This window comes from Arvicanthis niloticus, chromosome 13, assembly GCF_011762505.2.
Source record: "Arvicanthis niloticus isolate mArvNil1 chromosome 13, mArvNil1.pat.X, whole genome shotgun sequence".
Lineage (NCBI taxonomy): Eukaryota > Metazoa > Chordata > Mammalia > Rodentia > Muridae > Arvicanthis > Arvicanthis niloticus.
The window spans coordinates 51,377,403-51,394,264 of NC_047670.1; the positions used below are offsets into that span (position 1 = coordinate 51,377,403).

At 49.4% G+C, this 16,862-nt stretch overlaps 1 protein-coding gene across 2 annotated transcripts; it reads left to right on the top strand.

Annotated features, from left to right (window-relative positions):
* The first annotated feature begins 67 nt into the window (after nt 1–67).
* On the top strand, nt 68–3,259 carry Grina (glutamate ionotropic receptor NMDA type subunit associated protein 1). Of its 2 annotated transcripts, XM_034516315.2 has the most exons (8): nt 82–243; nt 987–1,091; nt 1,194–1,535; nt 1,615–1,724; nt 1,805–2,005; nt 2,124–2,252; nt 2,343–2,486; nt 2,572–3,259. In XM_034516315.2, exons 3-8 carry the CDS (start codon nt 1,217–1,219, stop codon nt 2,719–2,721), a joined length of 1,053 nt encoding a protein of 350 aa, XP_034372206.1. In that variant the 5' UTR covers nt 82–243; nt 987–1,091; nt 1,194–1,216; the 3' UTR covers nt 2,722–3,259. The 2 variants fall into 2 exon arrangements, with proteins under 2 accessions (XP_034372207.1, XP_034372206.1); XM_034516316.2 differs by lacking the exon at nt 987–1,091 and having other exon boundaries at nt 68–243.
* The last annotated feature ends 13,603 nt before the right edge of the window (nt 3,260–16,862 follow it).

The window sequence follows — 16,862 nt, forward strand, 5'->3', positions numbered from 1 at the left end:
CCCGCCCCGCCCCGCCCCGCCCCGCTCCAAGACCCCACCCCATCACAAGGTCCCGCCCCATCACAAGGCCCCGCCCCATCACAAGGCCCGCCCAGTCACAAGGCTCTTCTGCGTCTTCCCAGCCACAGGCGCAGGCCCAAGCAACCCGGCCGCCCAGCGGGTGCAGGTGCGGACGCACCGGCCATCACCGCGCGCGGCTGCGCGGCGGACACCGTAGGCACCGGTCTCTGGCTCCCGGGAGCGGTGAGTCCCCCCCACCCGACCAATCCCAGGAGCGTGTCGCCGCCGCAGCCCCCCAGCCAGTCGGCCATCCCCTCCCAGTGTTACTGAGCGCGGCCGCCTCGGGTCAGTTGGTTCGGACAGGACTCGCGGCCCGCTCGCCCAGTCTGATGGCATCATTGGGGGTGGGGCGCCCTGGCGGCCCTGAGCAAGAGGGAGGTGGCGGCGCGCTGTAGAGGCTCAGACCCGAGGCCCAGAGACCCCCAACCAGACAAGAGGGCCCATCCACCCTGAGGGCGCATTCTGTGGCCACCGCCCCCTCCTCCGTCGTCCCTTTCCCCCCGCTTTGTTCCCTTGAACGCCCTCTGGTCGCTTCCATCCCCCATACACCCCCGCACCCCGCTGTTCCTGGCGTACCCTACTAGCAGACACCTTAGCAGCCAATACAGGCCTGCATTCAGTACCCGGAGCTAGGGACATTCGTCCCTGTGCTTAAGAGGAGAGTCAGGGTTCCCACTGGTCACAGATGGCCTGGGGATTTCCTCGGATAGAAATAGCCGCTAGCGCTGGCCCCTTCAAGCTGCTTAATAGGAGGGATAGGAAGGGGAGGGCCAGGGCACACCCCCCACGCCTCTCTAGCCTCTGCGCCTTGACTCAAGACCCTTCGTTGCTGAGTTCTGACCCGAAAGACCCGCAGCGGTGAGAAGGCATCTCATCTCCAAGCTGGGGCTGACAGCCATCACTCTTCCTCCCATCCCCCACCCCAGGTCGATCTAGAGGAGCCCCTTCCAAGGGGTCCACATCGGTCTCCCGCGCCCCACCCAACGCTCCCCAACTCCTTGTTCTGTGGCTTCCTACAGCCCTGTACAAAGGTCATGGCCAGTTGTGTTTTTTTTCTTCCTGGGTTCCGCAGCAGGTATGGCTGTCACTGGTTTCAGTCTCTCAGAGCTAACTGTTCTTTTTTTCTCCTCTAGGGGCAGCCACAGAACCCGAGGCCATGTCCCATGAAAAGAGTTTCTTGGTGTCTGGGGACAGCTATCCTCCCCCAAACCCTGGCTATCCTGTGGGACCCCAAGCCCCTATGCCTCCCTATGTTCAGCCTCCCTACCCTGGGGCCCCATATCCACAGGCCCCTTTCCAGCCCTCTCCCTATGGTCAACCAGGGTATCCCCATGGTCCCGGCCCCTATCCACAAGGTCCCGGCCCCTACCCTCAAGGACCCTACCCTCAAGGAGGCTACCCACAGGGGCCATACCCACAGAGCCCCTTCCCCCCTAACCCCTATGGACAGCCACCACCTTTCCAGGACCCTGGCTGTAAGTGTAGGGAAAGATAGGGGCGGGGCGGGGATCCAAGTGCCCTCAAGGGACACTGACCCAGCCTCTGTGTCCCCAGCACCTCAGCATGGGAACTACCAGGAGGAAGGGCCTCCATCCTACTATGACAACCAGGACTTCCATGCTGTCAACTGGGACAAGAGCATTCGCCAGGCCTTCATTAGAAAGGTTGGGCCTGGCTAGTGTGTGGGCTGGGAGGAGCCACGGGGAGGCAGCCGAGGTGGGGCTCTGATTGGCTCCTTCCCCAGGTGTTCCTGGTGCTGACCCTGCAGCTGTTGGTGACCCTGTCGACTGTGGCCGTTTTCACTTTTGTTGGGGAGGTGAAGGGCTTTGTCCGGGAGAATGTCTGGACCTACTATGTCTCCTACGCCATCTTCTTCATCTCCCTCATTGTCCTCAGCTGTTGTGGGGACTTCCGGCGAAAGCATCCCTGGAACCTCGTTGCTCTGGTAACTCCCAAACCTGAGCCCAGTTCCCCTAGGCCTGTGGAACAGGAAAGGGAGGTACACAGGGTTAGACCAAGAGCAACTCCACACACTCAAGGACCCCTGTAATCCTCCTCTGCAGTCCATCCTGACTGTCAGCTTGTCCTACATGGTGGGCATGATAGCCAGCTTTTACAACACGGAGGCAGTCATCATGGCCGTGGGCATCACCACAGCGGTCTGCTTCACGGTGGTCATCTTCTCCATGCAGGTGAGGGGGGACCTAAGACAGGATGGTTGCCCCAGAGCCCTCCACACCCACAGTCTCACCTCCCTCCCTCGCTCCCTCCCTTCCTCCCAGACCCGCTACGACTTCACCTCATGCATGGGCGTGCTCTTGGTGAGTGTGGTGGTGCTCTTCATCTTCGCCATACTCTGCATCTTCATCCGGAACCGCATCCTGGAGATCGTGTACGCCTCGCTGGGCGCTCTGCTCTTCACCTGCGTGAGTGAGGGCTTTGGGAGGCCTTTACTGGGATGCAGAGTGAATGAATAGGGTAGTGAATACTGATGGTGTCTTTACCCACTAGTTCCTGGCAGTGGACACCCAGCTGCTTCTGGGGAACAAGCAGCTGTCCCTGAGCCCAGAAGAATATGTGTTTGCGGCCCTGAATCTGTACACCGACATCATCAACATCTTCCTGTATATTCTCACCATCATTGGCCGTGCCAAGGAGTAGAACAAGCCCCAGCTCAGGTGGCATGGTTGGCTCAGACCCATGCCCCTGGCATGACAATGCCATCTGTGCTTCCCTCTCTCTGGTCCCCAGGCATGGCCTGGAGCAGAGGGAGCCCCTCTCGCCCTCGTGTATGTACACTGCAAATACTTAACGTTTGGACCCTCTATGGCCACAGCATGGCCCCTTTTATCCCTTTTGCCCTTGCCAAGGGGTGACAGGGCTGCATTTCTGTGCCACCTTCTGTCCACTCATTGTTGCATGAGCCCTGTCTGCCAGCCCATCCCAGGGTCTGGGACCAACACCAGCTCCCAGAGAAGAAGGATCATACCAAGAGGCGAGGGTGCACGTCTTCCCTCCTGTCCCAGCTCCCCTGGCATAGAGTAACCGTGTCCCCTCACCACCCTGCCTTCTGAGGGGCATGCAGGGTGGGGTCTCATTCTTGTGCTGAGCCCTGAGAGCAGAGAGGATGGCATGTTTCATGGGAGGAGGCTCTCTCATGCTGCCATTGTTAAAATGCCAATAAAAAGGGTATCTTCTGCTCTCTGCTTCTCCTTGTCTCTCTTCACTAACTACTTCCCCCAGGAGGTATGGAGGGGCTTCAGCACCCCCCTACCCTGGTTGATGGTAAGTTCTGGACAGGCATTCACAACGGCGGCTAATGACAGTAGCTAATCCAAAATGCTGCTACTTCTTTCCTTGCTGTCTTTCCAGCTGCATTTTAAGGTGTGCCCTGAGATCTGGACTGATAGACAGGGCTCCTGAGGCACAGGGGCGCAGTGCCAGGTCACACAGTTTGGAGTAGAGTGGCTGTGTGTATCTCTGTTCTCTGAGAATGCAGTACAGCACAGTACAGCAGTGGGCTCTGGGAAGTCCTTATGTATCTGCCCAGGGCCAGCCGCGCAGGTCGACGGCACAGCCCTGAAAGAGTCAGATGGAGATGGCTCCACTAGGCAGGCTCCTGGGCCTCTGGTTCCTTGGCACTGCCATTTGGTGCCACTTGCTCAGGCCTGCCTGTTCTTTCTCCGGCCTTTGCTCCTGCCACATCATCTCTGGAGCCCTCATCTATCCAAGTCCCTGAAGTCTGGCTCTGCACAAGTGGATCGAGTCCTAACCTCCCCACAGAAGGCTCTTCAAGACCTAGATCTCAACACAGTTCAATTCCCCAGCCTCCTGAAGCCACAAGGTCAGAGTGTCCTTGGTTCTTACAGGTTTCTTCCCTAGGACTCTGCATCTTGATCGGCATACGAACCTCTCTAAGCTGTTGCTTCCTGCCAATATATGAGTATATTTAATTTAATTAACCAGCATCAGTTCCTTATGTGCACCACAAAGCCACCACCCAGTGTCCACAGGTACTTCTGGTGCCGCCTATGCCAAGCCACAAGCAGCTTCCCTTAAACCTGGGGTTTCTACATTATCTCCCAGGCCAGATGTAGCCATCCCCTCCTCCATTTTGTCTCATTCCTTCCCCAGCCAACCTCAGATTCATTTAGACCTTAGGTCTACAAACCAGACTGCTAGATGTGAGCCATGGATCCCACGACCCACCTACCTAAGACCCATCTACCTGGTGCCCTTGGGATGAAGCCAATACTCATTCTGGCATCCAGGCTCTGCCAACTGCCCTGATGCCTTCCTACTCTCATCCCTAACCCTGATCTCAGACAAACAAGAGGTTTCTCCTAGATGGTCTATTCTTGACGGCTCTTCTGCCAGGGGGATGGGGTTATTGCTGCTAGGAACCTTTCCCTGGAGTCTGCCTTACTTTACCAGCTAACCTTTTAGTCATTTGGTAACACAAGGTGACAAAACTACTTTACCCCAGCTCCCCTGTGGCGTTCCTTTGAACAGATGCAGTTCCTCATCTAGAGTACTGTGGCAAGTTCTGTAAATATGTTGTCCAGTGGAATCATCACACCAAACGTTTGGGGTTGTTGTTCAGTGGTTGAGAACTTGCCCAATATAACTTGCTTAAGCGTGTGCAAGGGCCTAGATCCCCAGCACCACAAAAACAAAGCTCAACTCCTAATACCAGCTCACAGATCCATTAGCTCACAGAGGAGAGAGGCCATTCACATTGTTAAAACATCAAAAAAGATGGGAAGGGTAGCCCAGTGGTTATCACAAAGCAAAGTGATTAAGGGCAGTGTTTCCTCAGAAAAAAATCCCAGGAAAACTTAGTTGGGGAAGAGGCTTTCTGGGAACAGCTAGGAACTGGAGGAGGTAAAGACCAAACAAGGGGCCTTGAAAATGTCTTACAGTTGAGAAATGCTCAGCAAGAGCTACTGGGTTTCTTTTCAAGCAGATACACCCCGAGAGAAACTGGAGCTCTCTGGCAGGAACAGGTGCAGCAAGCAGGCATCTGAGACGTGATAGGACTATGGGCGACTACCTCCTCCAGCTCATGAGGTGACTGGAAGGGCCAGTATCCGGAGAGGGTTCTCTCGCTGAAAGCAAAACAGAAACCAAGCTCCTGATGCTAACACAAGCATTTTGAGTAAGTGGAAATGTTCATATTGGTCTGTGGTGATGGCTCAGTGAGGAAAACAATTGTCATGCAAGCATAGGAAATATCTATCCCAGGACCAGGGTAACATCAGGCATGGTAGCATGCATCTGGACTTCTCTTGCATCATCAAGATAGGTGACAGAGACGAGAATCTGTAAACACTTGCAGCCCAGCCAGCCTGGAGGATGCAGCAGTTAACAACAAAGGGACCCCATCTCAAAATGGAAGGGAAGAACAGACCCCCAGTGTGTCCCCTGACCTACATACACACAACACAGCATGCACATGCCTCCAGATAACACACATAGCACATGAAAATACTTATTTAAAAAGCTTAGAAAGTCAATGTGTGAAGTTGAATAGAATCAAATGTGAGATGGTGTTGGTCTTCAAGTGAGGAAGAAAAGCACTTTCCAACACTTGGGATCTGCCCTATCCTATCTGCAAGGTCTCAGTGTAGCTAGGAGCTGGGCTGGCACCCACAGATAGAGACACCAGGGTTGCTAGGAGCTGGTCTGGCCCCCACAGATAGAGGCTTGATGTTCTGTTTTAACAATTTCACAAAACATTGACAGCAGACGAGGTGGCACTCTTACCATGATGGGTCAAAAAACAAAACAAAACAAAACAAAACAAACAAACAAACAAAAAAAAAAAAAACCAAACCAAGACCTCCTCGTAATCATAGCTGAACAGAAAAAAAAAAAAAAAAAAAAAAAAAAAAAAAAAAAAAAAGCTGTAGGAAGGACCAAGCTGTATTCTCTCCATGTCTATGGTTCAAGAGTTACCCAGGCTTCCATGGGTAGTAATCCAACTTGGTCAAACCATAGGTGTGCCCAAGAGAGCACTGACAGGGTCGACTGCACTAAGGCCAAAGACTTATCTGCATAAGTAACAATTGCATCTTGCTTTCAAGATTAAACAATCCAGGCATTTATAGAAACAAAAATGTTCACCTCTTTACCTCAGAGCAATGTTATCATTGCTGCCTGTTGCAAAGCACAACAAGGGGTTCGTTCTAGACTCCAGCTCCTTGAGGCCAGCTCAGATCCTCCCACATACACACTCCCTCTGGCTCATCAGGGCTGCTGTTCAGCATCTCTAGATTGGAAGGATCTTCAGAGCAGGATCTGTGATCTGAATTTTACACAGAGCCCAGCACCTAGTACAGAGCCTGGCACACCGGAGTGTCAATCAAGCATGGAATAAATGAAGTTAACACAGCACCAGCTACACAAGCACCACTGCCTCAGGACAAATGGCAAGGTGGTCTCTGGCTGACTGTCAGCATCAGTGAGTGGTGTCTCAGTCATACAAGGAGTAAGACTAAGGCCCTGGTAACTAGCACAGAGTCATGTGTGTGGAAAGTGACCAATGGGAGAAGGAGAGAATGAGAGGGAGAAGGATGGACTGAGCAAGTCAAAGCTGAGGGTAGCCCACCGTAGGCTGGAAGCTCAAGGCAACAATGGCTCTGAAATGGTTTGGGCAGAGGCGGGAGAACCGGTAAGGACCCTGTATGGCGTAGGTGGGGAGGACCGGCCCTCAGGGATGGGAAGAGGTCAGAAGTAAAGAGACTCAATGGCCATCTGGCATCAGGCCTGCAGGTCAAATTGGCCCCTTTTCCAGTGGGGTCCAGATGCTCCTCCCCAGGTCACCAGGACCTGTTCTGACACCCAATCACTCCTCAGGTGCTACTCTGTCTCAAGCTCTGCAGGACACTGGAGACCTTTCAGAATGGGCACATCTACATATCTCTTCCCCCTTACCCCAACCGCCTACTCCAATTTCTCAGCTCCCATTTCTTCAGTAACAGAGTTGCTTCTCCTTGTAAGCACCCTGCCCTCTGGATGCGCTTCATCAACCACACCCTGTCCCTTGCCACTGCCACCTCTAACCGGAAGGCCCTTGTGCACCTATTCTTTTTCATACCACTTCTGGCTTGTGTTTCACCACCTCCCAGTAGTTTCCTGGTTCTAGGATAACTCTAGCATCAGGCTCAAGCCCTCCTCTTGATCCCAAGCATCATCATGACTTCTGGGTAATTAAGTTCTAGCTTTTGAATGTGTCTCAGAGCTAGCCCGTCTCTCCTGTCACTTGATTGTCACGTGACAGCAGGCAGCCAGTGAGAAAATAGTTGTAGCTGTGTCATTGACAGACGCTGCCCTGAGTAGACCAGAATTCACATTTGGGATCCCAGGAGAAAGTCCTGGTGACTTCCTGGGCTCTTGTCTGGAAACTTGGAGGACTCCAACTAGAGGAAGAAGTGAGGCAGCCAAAACCACAACCGGGGCTCCACCCGTCCCTGCCCAAGCGGTTATGGGAAATTAGTTCACTCCCTGTGCCTGGCAGTGGATGAAGTGAATTCCTTCTTTTTTTAAAAGATAATATCACCTAGACACAACATCTGACATTTCATTAAACTTACTAGGTACTTCAAATTATAGGATTGTCTGGCTAATAACCAAGAGAAAGTCAAATGACGGAAACAGACCTAGCAGTGATTCAAAAATGGAGAAACAACACGGTCTTTAGTACAAACATGATTATTAGGGAAAAATAGAAGTGGAAGCAGTAGAAAGTAAAAGAGATATGGAAAATTCCACCAAGTATTCAAGTCTATAACAATAACAAGAATCACCTGGGTGTGGTGGTGGATGCCCATAAGCCCAGCACTCAGGAGGGAAAGAAAGGCAGAGCTCTGTGAGTTCAAGGCCAGTCTGGTCTAGAGAGTGAGTTCCAGGACAGCCAGGGCTACACAGAGAAACCTTGTCTTGAAGGAAAAAAAAAAGACTCAAATTGAGCTTTAAAATTTTTTGTTTTAAGGTAAAGTCTTGGGGGATTCAAGAGGGAAAGGGGGAATGGGGAGATGTGGGGGATGGGATGATGGCTCAGAGGTTAAGAGCAGTTACTGCTCTTGCAATGGACCAGTGTTCAGTTCTCAGGTCCCACATGATGGCTCACAACCCACAGTAACTCCAGTTTCAGGAGACCCAATGCCCAGTTCTGACATCGGCAAGCACCGTGTATGCGTGTGCTGCATGTACATACAAGCAGACAAAATACTCATTCACATAAAATAAAATAACCTAAAATCTTTTCTTAAAGGAACCAAAAGGGGGTTGGAGCACAGGGCAATAGTAAACTCTTGCCTGTTTCAGGCCCTGGGTTTGAGACCCAACCTCCCCCCCCCCCCGCACCCCACCCCAGCCCACCCTCAAGAAAACAGAAACTAACAGGTTTGGAGAGGATGTGGAGAAATTGGAGTCCTCTTGCATGGATTGTAGGACCAGTGCTGAGGGAAACAAGACAGCAGTTCCCAGAGTAACTAAAAATAGCATGACCATATGACCCAGTTACAGACTATAATAATAAAAGATCAAGTGATAAGGACCAAATAAAAATGGTAGTCATTTTATAGATGTTAAATGGTAAAGAAATACAAACTGTACCAAAACTATGACGCTTGCCATGAAGAAGATCTAAAGTTTGCTTGTGGAAGTGGGCTCTTTCAAAGTGAGTTACCTGAAATATGGTGGAAAGATGTAACACCAGTTGTAAGGCGTCGGGGAGAAACCCAAGGTGTGTGTGTCTGGTGTGTCCTTCTGGGGTTGTGGTTTATTTAATAGGTTCTTTTTGTTTTCATATAACGTTTATTTTATGTGTATGTGTGTTTTGCCTGCATGTATGGATGTACACCACATATGTGTATATCGATACATGCAGGGGTACATGGAGGCCAAAAGAGGTGTCAGATCCTCTAGAACTGAAGTTATAAATATGTAAACTAGCATGTAGGTGCTCAAACAGAACTGGGGTCCTCCGCTAAATTGTAAAGGGCTCTTAGCAGCTGAACCATCTCCACAGCCCTTCTCAGAATGTTTCTGGTGGACAAAATTAAACACAGAGACAAAGCATTTGCTTTCGGCTCCTATTGTTCCCGAATATTTCAACAGTGCTGAAACCAGTTCGCATCCCAAAACACGCCAGCAAAATTGTTCCGTGACTTATTCCTTTAATCAGCTTTTCCAAAAACACAACAATCCCAACTGTACCAGACAAAGATATTTCTATCTATCCGTCATGAAAGTGTAACAAAAGTGCCTAAGGACCCAAAAGACTGAAAGAAAGAAAGAAAAAAAACTAGACCCCCATCTGAGCTACACTCACCTCTGTAAGAGATGGGATTACCCCCCTAGGGGTGGGGCCAACAACTGTCCAGAGCAGAGTTGAGAGTTGATTGGCTAAAGCAAGTATCTATCATTCCCTACCAAAGAGCCCCAAAAGTGTTTGTCAGAGAGCCAAGCTCCTCCCAAAGTTCTAGGAAGTGGTTTTGGAAAGATCTTTTTGACTTTGTTGAATCCTATCAGAGGATTAATTCCCAGGCCACCGCAGGAAGGGCTGGCCCAAAAGTCCAGGAAGAAGCCAGGCTTCCTCGGGATAACATCTGCTACTGGGATCTGGCTGCAGCCCAGCTAGGGACAAATGACCTGGCAAAGTTGTCTCCAGCCTAAGGTCAAGGACAAGGAGGCCTCCGTAGCTGCGGAGGAGGGTGGCAGTGTTACAGGACAGACTTCAGCCCTATGTCTGTCTTCCCGTCTGAGATTCAGCTCCCTAACCTGGATTAGAATAAGCTGATCTTCAGGCCATTTCAGTAGCTCTTCCCCCACCAGCCCAGGGAGGTTGGGAAAGATCTGGAGTTGTAGAAGTCTGTATTCATTATTGGGGTTCATTTACATTCACCATTTATAGGTGTCCCTTTAGATAACCAAGTGAGGGTGCTGTGAACCCCACTCACAGAGAAGGAATCCAGTCTGAGATGACCTCACACTCCCAGAGGGACATGACTAGTAAAATGCTGAGTTGCAGTAAAACACCACTCCTCAGACTGTCACTGAGTCACTGTTCTATTGTGAACAGACACCATGACCAAGACAACTCTTCTAAAAGAAAGTATTTCATTGGGGCTGGCTTACAGTTTCAGAGGTTCAGTCCATTATCATCATGGTGGAAAAAATGGCAGCACTCAGGCAGACATGGTGCTGGAGAAGTTGCAGAGAGTTCTACATTCAGACCCATAGGCAGCACCAAGAGCCCACCACTGGCCCTGGCTTTGGCTTTTGATAAAATCAAAGCCCACCCCCAGTGACACACTTCCTCCAACAAGGTCACACCATACCTCCTAATCCTTTTTTTTTTTTTAAAGAGATTTATTGTATGTATGTATGTATGTATGTGAGTACACTGTTGCTCTCTTCAGACACACTAGACGAGGGCAGCAGATCACATTACAGATGGTTGTGAGCCACCATGTGGTTGCTGGGAATTGAACTCAGGACCTCTGGAAGAGCAGTCAGTGCTCTTAACTGCTGAGCCATCTCTCCAGCCCCTCCTAATCCTTTTAAAATAAATGTTACTCCCTGATGTCTAAGGATTCAAATATAAGAGCCTATGGGTCCTGTTCTTACTAAAACCTCCACAGTCAGCTGCCCATTCCCTCTGTCTGCAGAGACTCCTGAGGAAAATTGCTTTTAAGGGGTTTGTTGCAATTGGGCTGAGCTGAGAGTTGGAGAGAAGGTCAATGCACCCAGAAGCAGGCTAGCCCAACAGCACCCTCCATATCTGTCTCGGCGTCATGGGTTCAGACAGTGTGTCTGAGGTGCCAGACAGGCCTACTGTCCTAGAGGGCTGGAGGAACAAACTGAAGGGGTGGCAGGCTCATGTGACTTGGGAAAAGGCACACCACCCAGGTCAAGGAAACAGGGTGAGGAGCGGTGAGAACATTTTGGGAAGGGACTGGCACCCAAAGGGGTGAAGTTTCAAGAGGCCTGGACTTCACTCTGGGGCCAGGAGCGAAGACAGTGGCTAGTGCCAGGCCGTGTTCATTTGATACGCCACAGAATGGCCAAGAGCCTTCAGAAGTGACAGTAATGGATCCAAGGGACCTAACCAAGCTTCTCTCCTGTACCCTGGTACCTCTAGTCATAGAATAAAAGCAATGGTTTCCTTCACTCCAAATCCTCTGGCCTTTCTACCTGTGTGTAAAATACAAAGTACTTCTGTCAGCCCACAGACTGGCATTCGCTGACTTGCATTTACTCTTCCTGTGGCCTTTCTGGCATCACCTCGTGGGCCTCCTTGAAGATCTTCAAACATACCCAGCCTGGGTCTTTGTACTGTTACTTCCTTAGTTTGAAAAGTTTTTCTTTTTTTTGTTGTTGTTGTTTTTTTAAATAGTATTTATGTAGACTGGATCTCACTGTGTAACCCTAGCTAGCCTGGAACTCTCTTTGTAGACTAGGTTGGCCTTAAATTCACAGAATCTGCTTCTGCTTCATGAGTGCCAGGATTGCCTCTGCTTTTATTGTTTTGTTTTGAAGATGTGTTTTCTCTGTGGAGCCCTGACTGTCCTGGAACTCTGTAGACCAAGCTAGCCTTGAACTTAAGAGATCTGCGGGCTTCTGCCTCCTGAGTGCTGGAATTAAAGGCGTGCAACACCACCGCCTGTCTTTAAAAAATTTTAAATCATATTTTATTGGTTTTGTGTTTTGGGGATAGTGCACGGGTGCCGCTGCAGATGGGTGGATGTCAGAGTCCATCTGCTGGAGTCAGCTCTCTCTTTTCACCATGGGCGTCTTGGGGATCTAATGCTGTCAGGCTTGGTGGGAGGGGCTTTTACTGACAGACACCTCACGACCCAGTTTTGCCCTTTTTTTTGCCTTCAGCTCTCCTGCCAAGCATCACCTTGTTAGGGAAGCCGTTCAAGTCCTCCATCAGTGGTCTCCCCGATTTTCCCCTTTCCTGGTCTTGTCTCTGCTCATGATATATAACCTTGCCTACCATATACACAGTTATCCTTTCACAGGACCACCATCCCTCCTCCCGCTAGGAGGTTGGTCCTATGGCAGCCAAGACTTTGCTGTGGTCCCTGTTCTGTAGGAATTGGCTCTCAGTGGCTGCTGTGAAGAATTACCTAAGCACCGTCCTTTCTGTAGCCACAGACCAGCAGCACTGCTGTATGTTTCTGAGGAATAGGCTATAGCACGGGAAATGTCATGTCACTCACAGTTACCTAGCCATGACTAGCTCTTAGTTCTCAGGCTGTGGACTGGGGAGATGGCCTCATAGGATTGAACCTGAGTTCAAATCCCGAAAATCCACATTGAAAGAGGAACATGGTTACTTACATACAGCATGTAACTCTAGCAGTGTCTGGAGCAGAACCAGGAGGATCACTGGAGTTCAGGTTCCTCACGAGTCCTGTTAGGGTTTCTACTGGTGCAATAAAGCACTATGAACAGGTTGAAGAGGTGGCTTAGTGGTTAGGAGCACTGATTGCTCTTCCAGAGGTCCTGAGTTTGGTTGCCAGCACCCACGCGGTGGCTCACAACCATCTGTAATGAGATCTGATTCCCTCTTCTAGTGTGCATGAAAACAGAGCACTTGTATATGTAAACTAAATAAATCTTAAAACAAAACAAAACAAAAAACCACCATGAACAAAAGAAACTTGGAGGGGAAAAGTTTTATTTTAGCTTGCATCTCATAGTCCACATCCAGGGAAGTCAGGGCAGGAACTCAGTGCAGGAACCTGAAAGCGGGCACTGATTCAGAAGCTGTGAAGGGGTGGTGCTTACTCACTTTCTCTTCAAGGCTTGCTCAGCCTGCTTTATTATATACCTCTGGGACCGCCTGGGGGGGGGGGATGCCTCCTACATAAATCACCAGTCAATAAAATTCACCTCAGACTTGTCCACAGGTGAAGCTGGTGGGAGTATTTTCTCAAGTGGTGCGCTCTTTTTCCAGGTGACTTGAGCTTGTGTTAAGTTGACATAAAAACTAGCCAACAGGGCGAGACACCTCATCTCAAGTGACTAAGGTGGAGAGAGTTAGAGGACACCCAAAGTCCCATACCACAGTCTTCATATCTCCCTCATCTCTATGTGAGCAGGTACACACCCACACCTACACCTACATCCACACAGAGGTAAATAAAAAAACACGTCAGGCCTGTCTACCGTCTGTGCTCTTCTGTCTTCCCCCAGCCAGGCCGGGGAAGTGTTACAAGCAGGGAATCAGGCTAGAGAGCTCAAGTGTCCCCAAGAGCTTCTGGCCACATGAGCAGTATAAACAGAGGGAGGATGAGGCTTCAGATGCCTGGCTGCTCACTGATTGTCCCCAGAACACATCATGTGCCTGGAGCTGGCAGGTTCCAGATGGACAGTTTAATGAGGAAATGTGTTTCCGGCAGAGAGTGCTGCCGCTTTACCTCCATTACCTTATCTAGTGCTCCCAAGGACAGCAAGAGGAAGGATGTTATTATCCCTACTCCAGCATGAAGAGATGGAGGCCTGGAGAAGGTGGGGAACTGGGCCAGACCCACAGCACTTAACTCAGGGATCAGGCATGGATCCAAGCACTACTGCTGACGGGAGAGTAACAGGTCTGATGGGAACGGACCAGTTTATGACCCCCAGTGGGGCAGCACACAGACTGAGTTCTGAACGGGTAATAACAAGAAGACAAAGACAGCATGGGCCTGAGGCTGGGAGCCCTGGAGTTTGCTACAGACTGATAGTTTATGTACCCTCAGAATTCATATGTTGAAATCCTAGCCCCAAAGTAATGGTATGGGGGGGGGGTGATTAAGTCTTGAGATGCAGGTCTCGTTGATGGGACTAGTGTCTTTATAAAAAGACACCACAGCTGGGTATGGTGGTACATACTCATCAGGCCAGCACTCAAGAAGCTGAGGCAGGAGGATTATGAGTTCAAGATTAGCCTGCAATAAATATAATATATATATATATATTATATTATATATATTATATATATATATATATATATATATATATATATATATATATATATATAGTGTGTGTGTGTGTGTGTATACTGTCTGTCTCAAAAGAACAGAAACAAAAACAAATGAAAAAGGACACCAGTGATCTTGCTCCCTCCTTCTCTCTCTCTAGTTATGGGGATACAGGAGAATATGGCTATTGTTGGCATGCTAGGAAGGGATCCTGACAGAAATTCAGATCTTCCAGGACCTTCATCTTCTGCTGCTACCCTTTAGAACTGTAAGAAAGAAAGGTGTGTTGTTTAAATTGTCAAGTCCATAGTAATTTGTTATACTGCCAAGACACAGTCTGAGCTTCTGGAACCCCAAACCCATTCTTCCAGCAGGTCTCTGCCAGCCTGCTCTATCTGGTGGATAGGACTGAGTACTAACCCTGCCGGCTTTCCAGGGCTGGTCCTTCCTGCTTTGTTAAAAAAACAAAACAAAACAAAACAAAATGCAGCTATTAAACAAGCAATAATGACATTTTCAAGCCTCTAATGCCTCAGAGAATCCCCTGGTCTTTGCTTTTGGGCCCAGGCCTTCCACGAGGGATAATCTTGGGGATGTGATCCAGGTCTTATACCCCGAAATCTCTGCTTCTAGCCAAGACCTCTGGAGGTTTTCTTACCTTTCCTGGTGTTTTGAGACAGGGTTGCTTTGTAGTCCTGGTTGTCCTAGAACTAGCTCCATAGACCAGGCTGGCCTCAAACTCCCAGAGATCCAACTGCCTCTGCCTCCAGAGTGCTGGGATTAAGGGCATGTGCCACCATATATTTTCATTAAGGTCTTTCTTCCTAACCATGGGCCTTGTATAGATATACAGATGCCCTGACTCTCCTGAACACCATCTGCCTTCCCAAGATCACAACCCAGTACAGGGAGCTCACAGGTATAATCCCCACATTCAGGAGGCAGGAGGATTGCTTTGAGTTTGATGCTATTTTGGACTGCATAGTGAGTTCCAAGCCAGCCAGGGCTACAGGATGAGACACTGCTGTTAAGAAAATGATTATTTTAAAAAAGAGCACCTAGTTAATGCCTTGTCTACTTTGCCAGTCAACACACAACCCTCCCCAGCAGCTGCTGCCATTCTGTCATGCCAGACCCACCTCTAGCTTGCCAACCTTCAGCCAAAGAGGGATAAATAAGGACGTCTCTGCAGCATGGCTCATACAGGGCACTTATTGTAATGCACTCTTGACCAAGACACTGTCTAGGTGGTGGCAGTGCACACCTCTAGCCCCAGCACTTGGGATGCAGAGGCAAGCAGGTCTCTGTGAGTTTGAGTTCAGCCTGGTTTACAGAGCAAGTGTTAGGACAGCCAAAGCTAGAGAGAGAAGCCCTGTGTTAGGGGAAAAAAGCCACTGGCAAGAATGTGCTCTAGAGAGGTGAAGAAACAGCTTCGTCAGAGACCTTGCACTGTAGCACTCCATGCAAATGCCCTGTCAGAAGTCTGCTGAACCTCTGAATTACTAGTTCCCCTGTCAGTATCTGGTGTAAGAAACTGGTCAGGACTTCAGACCTGATCTGTGCTTCCAGAGCACAATTTTCCAGGGGGCAAATGAGAGTTCTCTGATCGGCCTTTTAGAAGATATCCAATCTGTATGCAAACTGTAAAGCGATTGTGCCATCAAGATCTTCACCTAGGTGGCACAGCACACTTGTGGAGGATGTGGGGTAGAATCTAGTAAGGCAGGGCATGATGGCACATGCCAGTAACCCCAGAACTTGGGAGGTGGAAGAGGAAGGTGAGGAACTAAAAATTGTCCCTGGTTACACAGTAAACTTGAGACTCATCTCCCAAATAAATAGACCACGGGCTTCTATGAGACCCTGTCTCAAACAAACAAGTTGTAGTTGCTAGTTTTTGCGCACTGCCAGCATTCACACACTGACCAGAGGAAGGCTTTGTCTATCCTGAGCCCCACCATCACCCACCCCCGGAGCGAGGGGAGTGGCTTTGACAAGTTTCCATGAGTACGAGGCACTGGGCTCAGGCATGAGGGCCTGCCCATGGCAACAATACATCACTCACGACTTCATCCATTCCTTACACATTCACTTATGCCTTTCTTGGCTATCCGCATCTAAAGTCTCCAGATGCACGCCACACAAAAACATACATGTACACGTGCATGTACATTATACACACATGTGCATATATACTCACACACCTACATATAATACAAACATGCACACACATTTTTTTTTGGTCTAGACAATGCCAGCATTTGGATTTTATTTGTTTGTTTATTTACTTATTTATTCATTTATTTAGGCGACATAGTCTAACTATGGATGACCTGGAACTCCCTATATAGACTAGGCTAGTCTTGAACTCACAGAACTCTGTCTGACTTTGTGTCCCAAGTGTTGGGATTAAAGATGTGTTGCAACCACGCCTGTTGGATTTTTCTATGTAGTAGCCGTGGCTGGCCTGGAGCTCACATTATAGATCAGGCTGGTCTCAGACTCCCAGAGATCCACCCATCTCTGCTACCAAGTGCTGGGATTAAAGGAATATGCCCCTATGCCAAACTAGCATTTGGTTTTGTTTTGTTTTTAAATAAAGTTCTTATTGGCTGCTGTGAGGGTGGATGGGGGACCTTTTCAGTTTTAAGATAGTGTTCTTATAGGAAAAAATAGAATAGTGATTTATTCATACATTTTTGAGCTCCTTCTATGTCCCAGCAGGGCCTTTGCTGGGCTCTGGCACACAGAGCAGGAGATGCTGTGACACACCTCTTCTGGGCAGAGTTCTGACGAAGGTATCTGTTGGCCGTTGTGCAG

Coding starts and splice junctions, on each gene's coding strand:
- Grina (XM_034516316.2), top strand. CDS start 1,217: ATGTCCCATGAAAAGAGTTTCTTGGTGTCTGGGGACAGCTATCCTCCC. Junction 1,725..1,804: donor GCCAGGCCTTCATTAGAAAG/GTTGGGCCTGGC, acceptor CTCCTTCCCCAG/GTGTTCCTGGTGCTGACCCT. Junction 2,487..2,571: donor GCGCTCTGCTCTTCACCTGC/GTGAGTGAGGGC, acceptor TTTACCCACTAG/TTCCTGGCAGTGGACACCCA.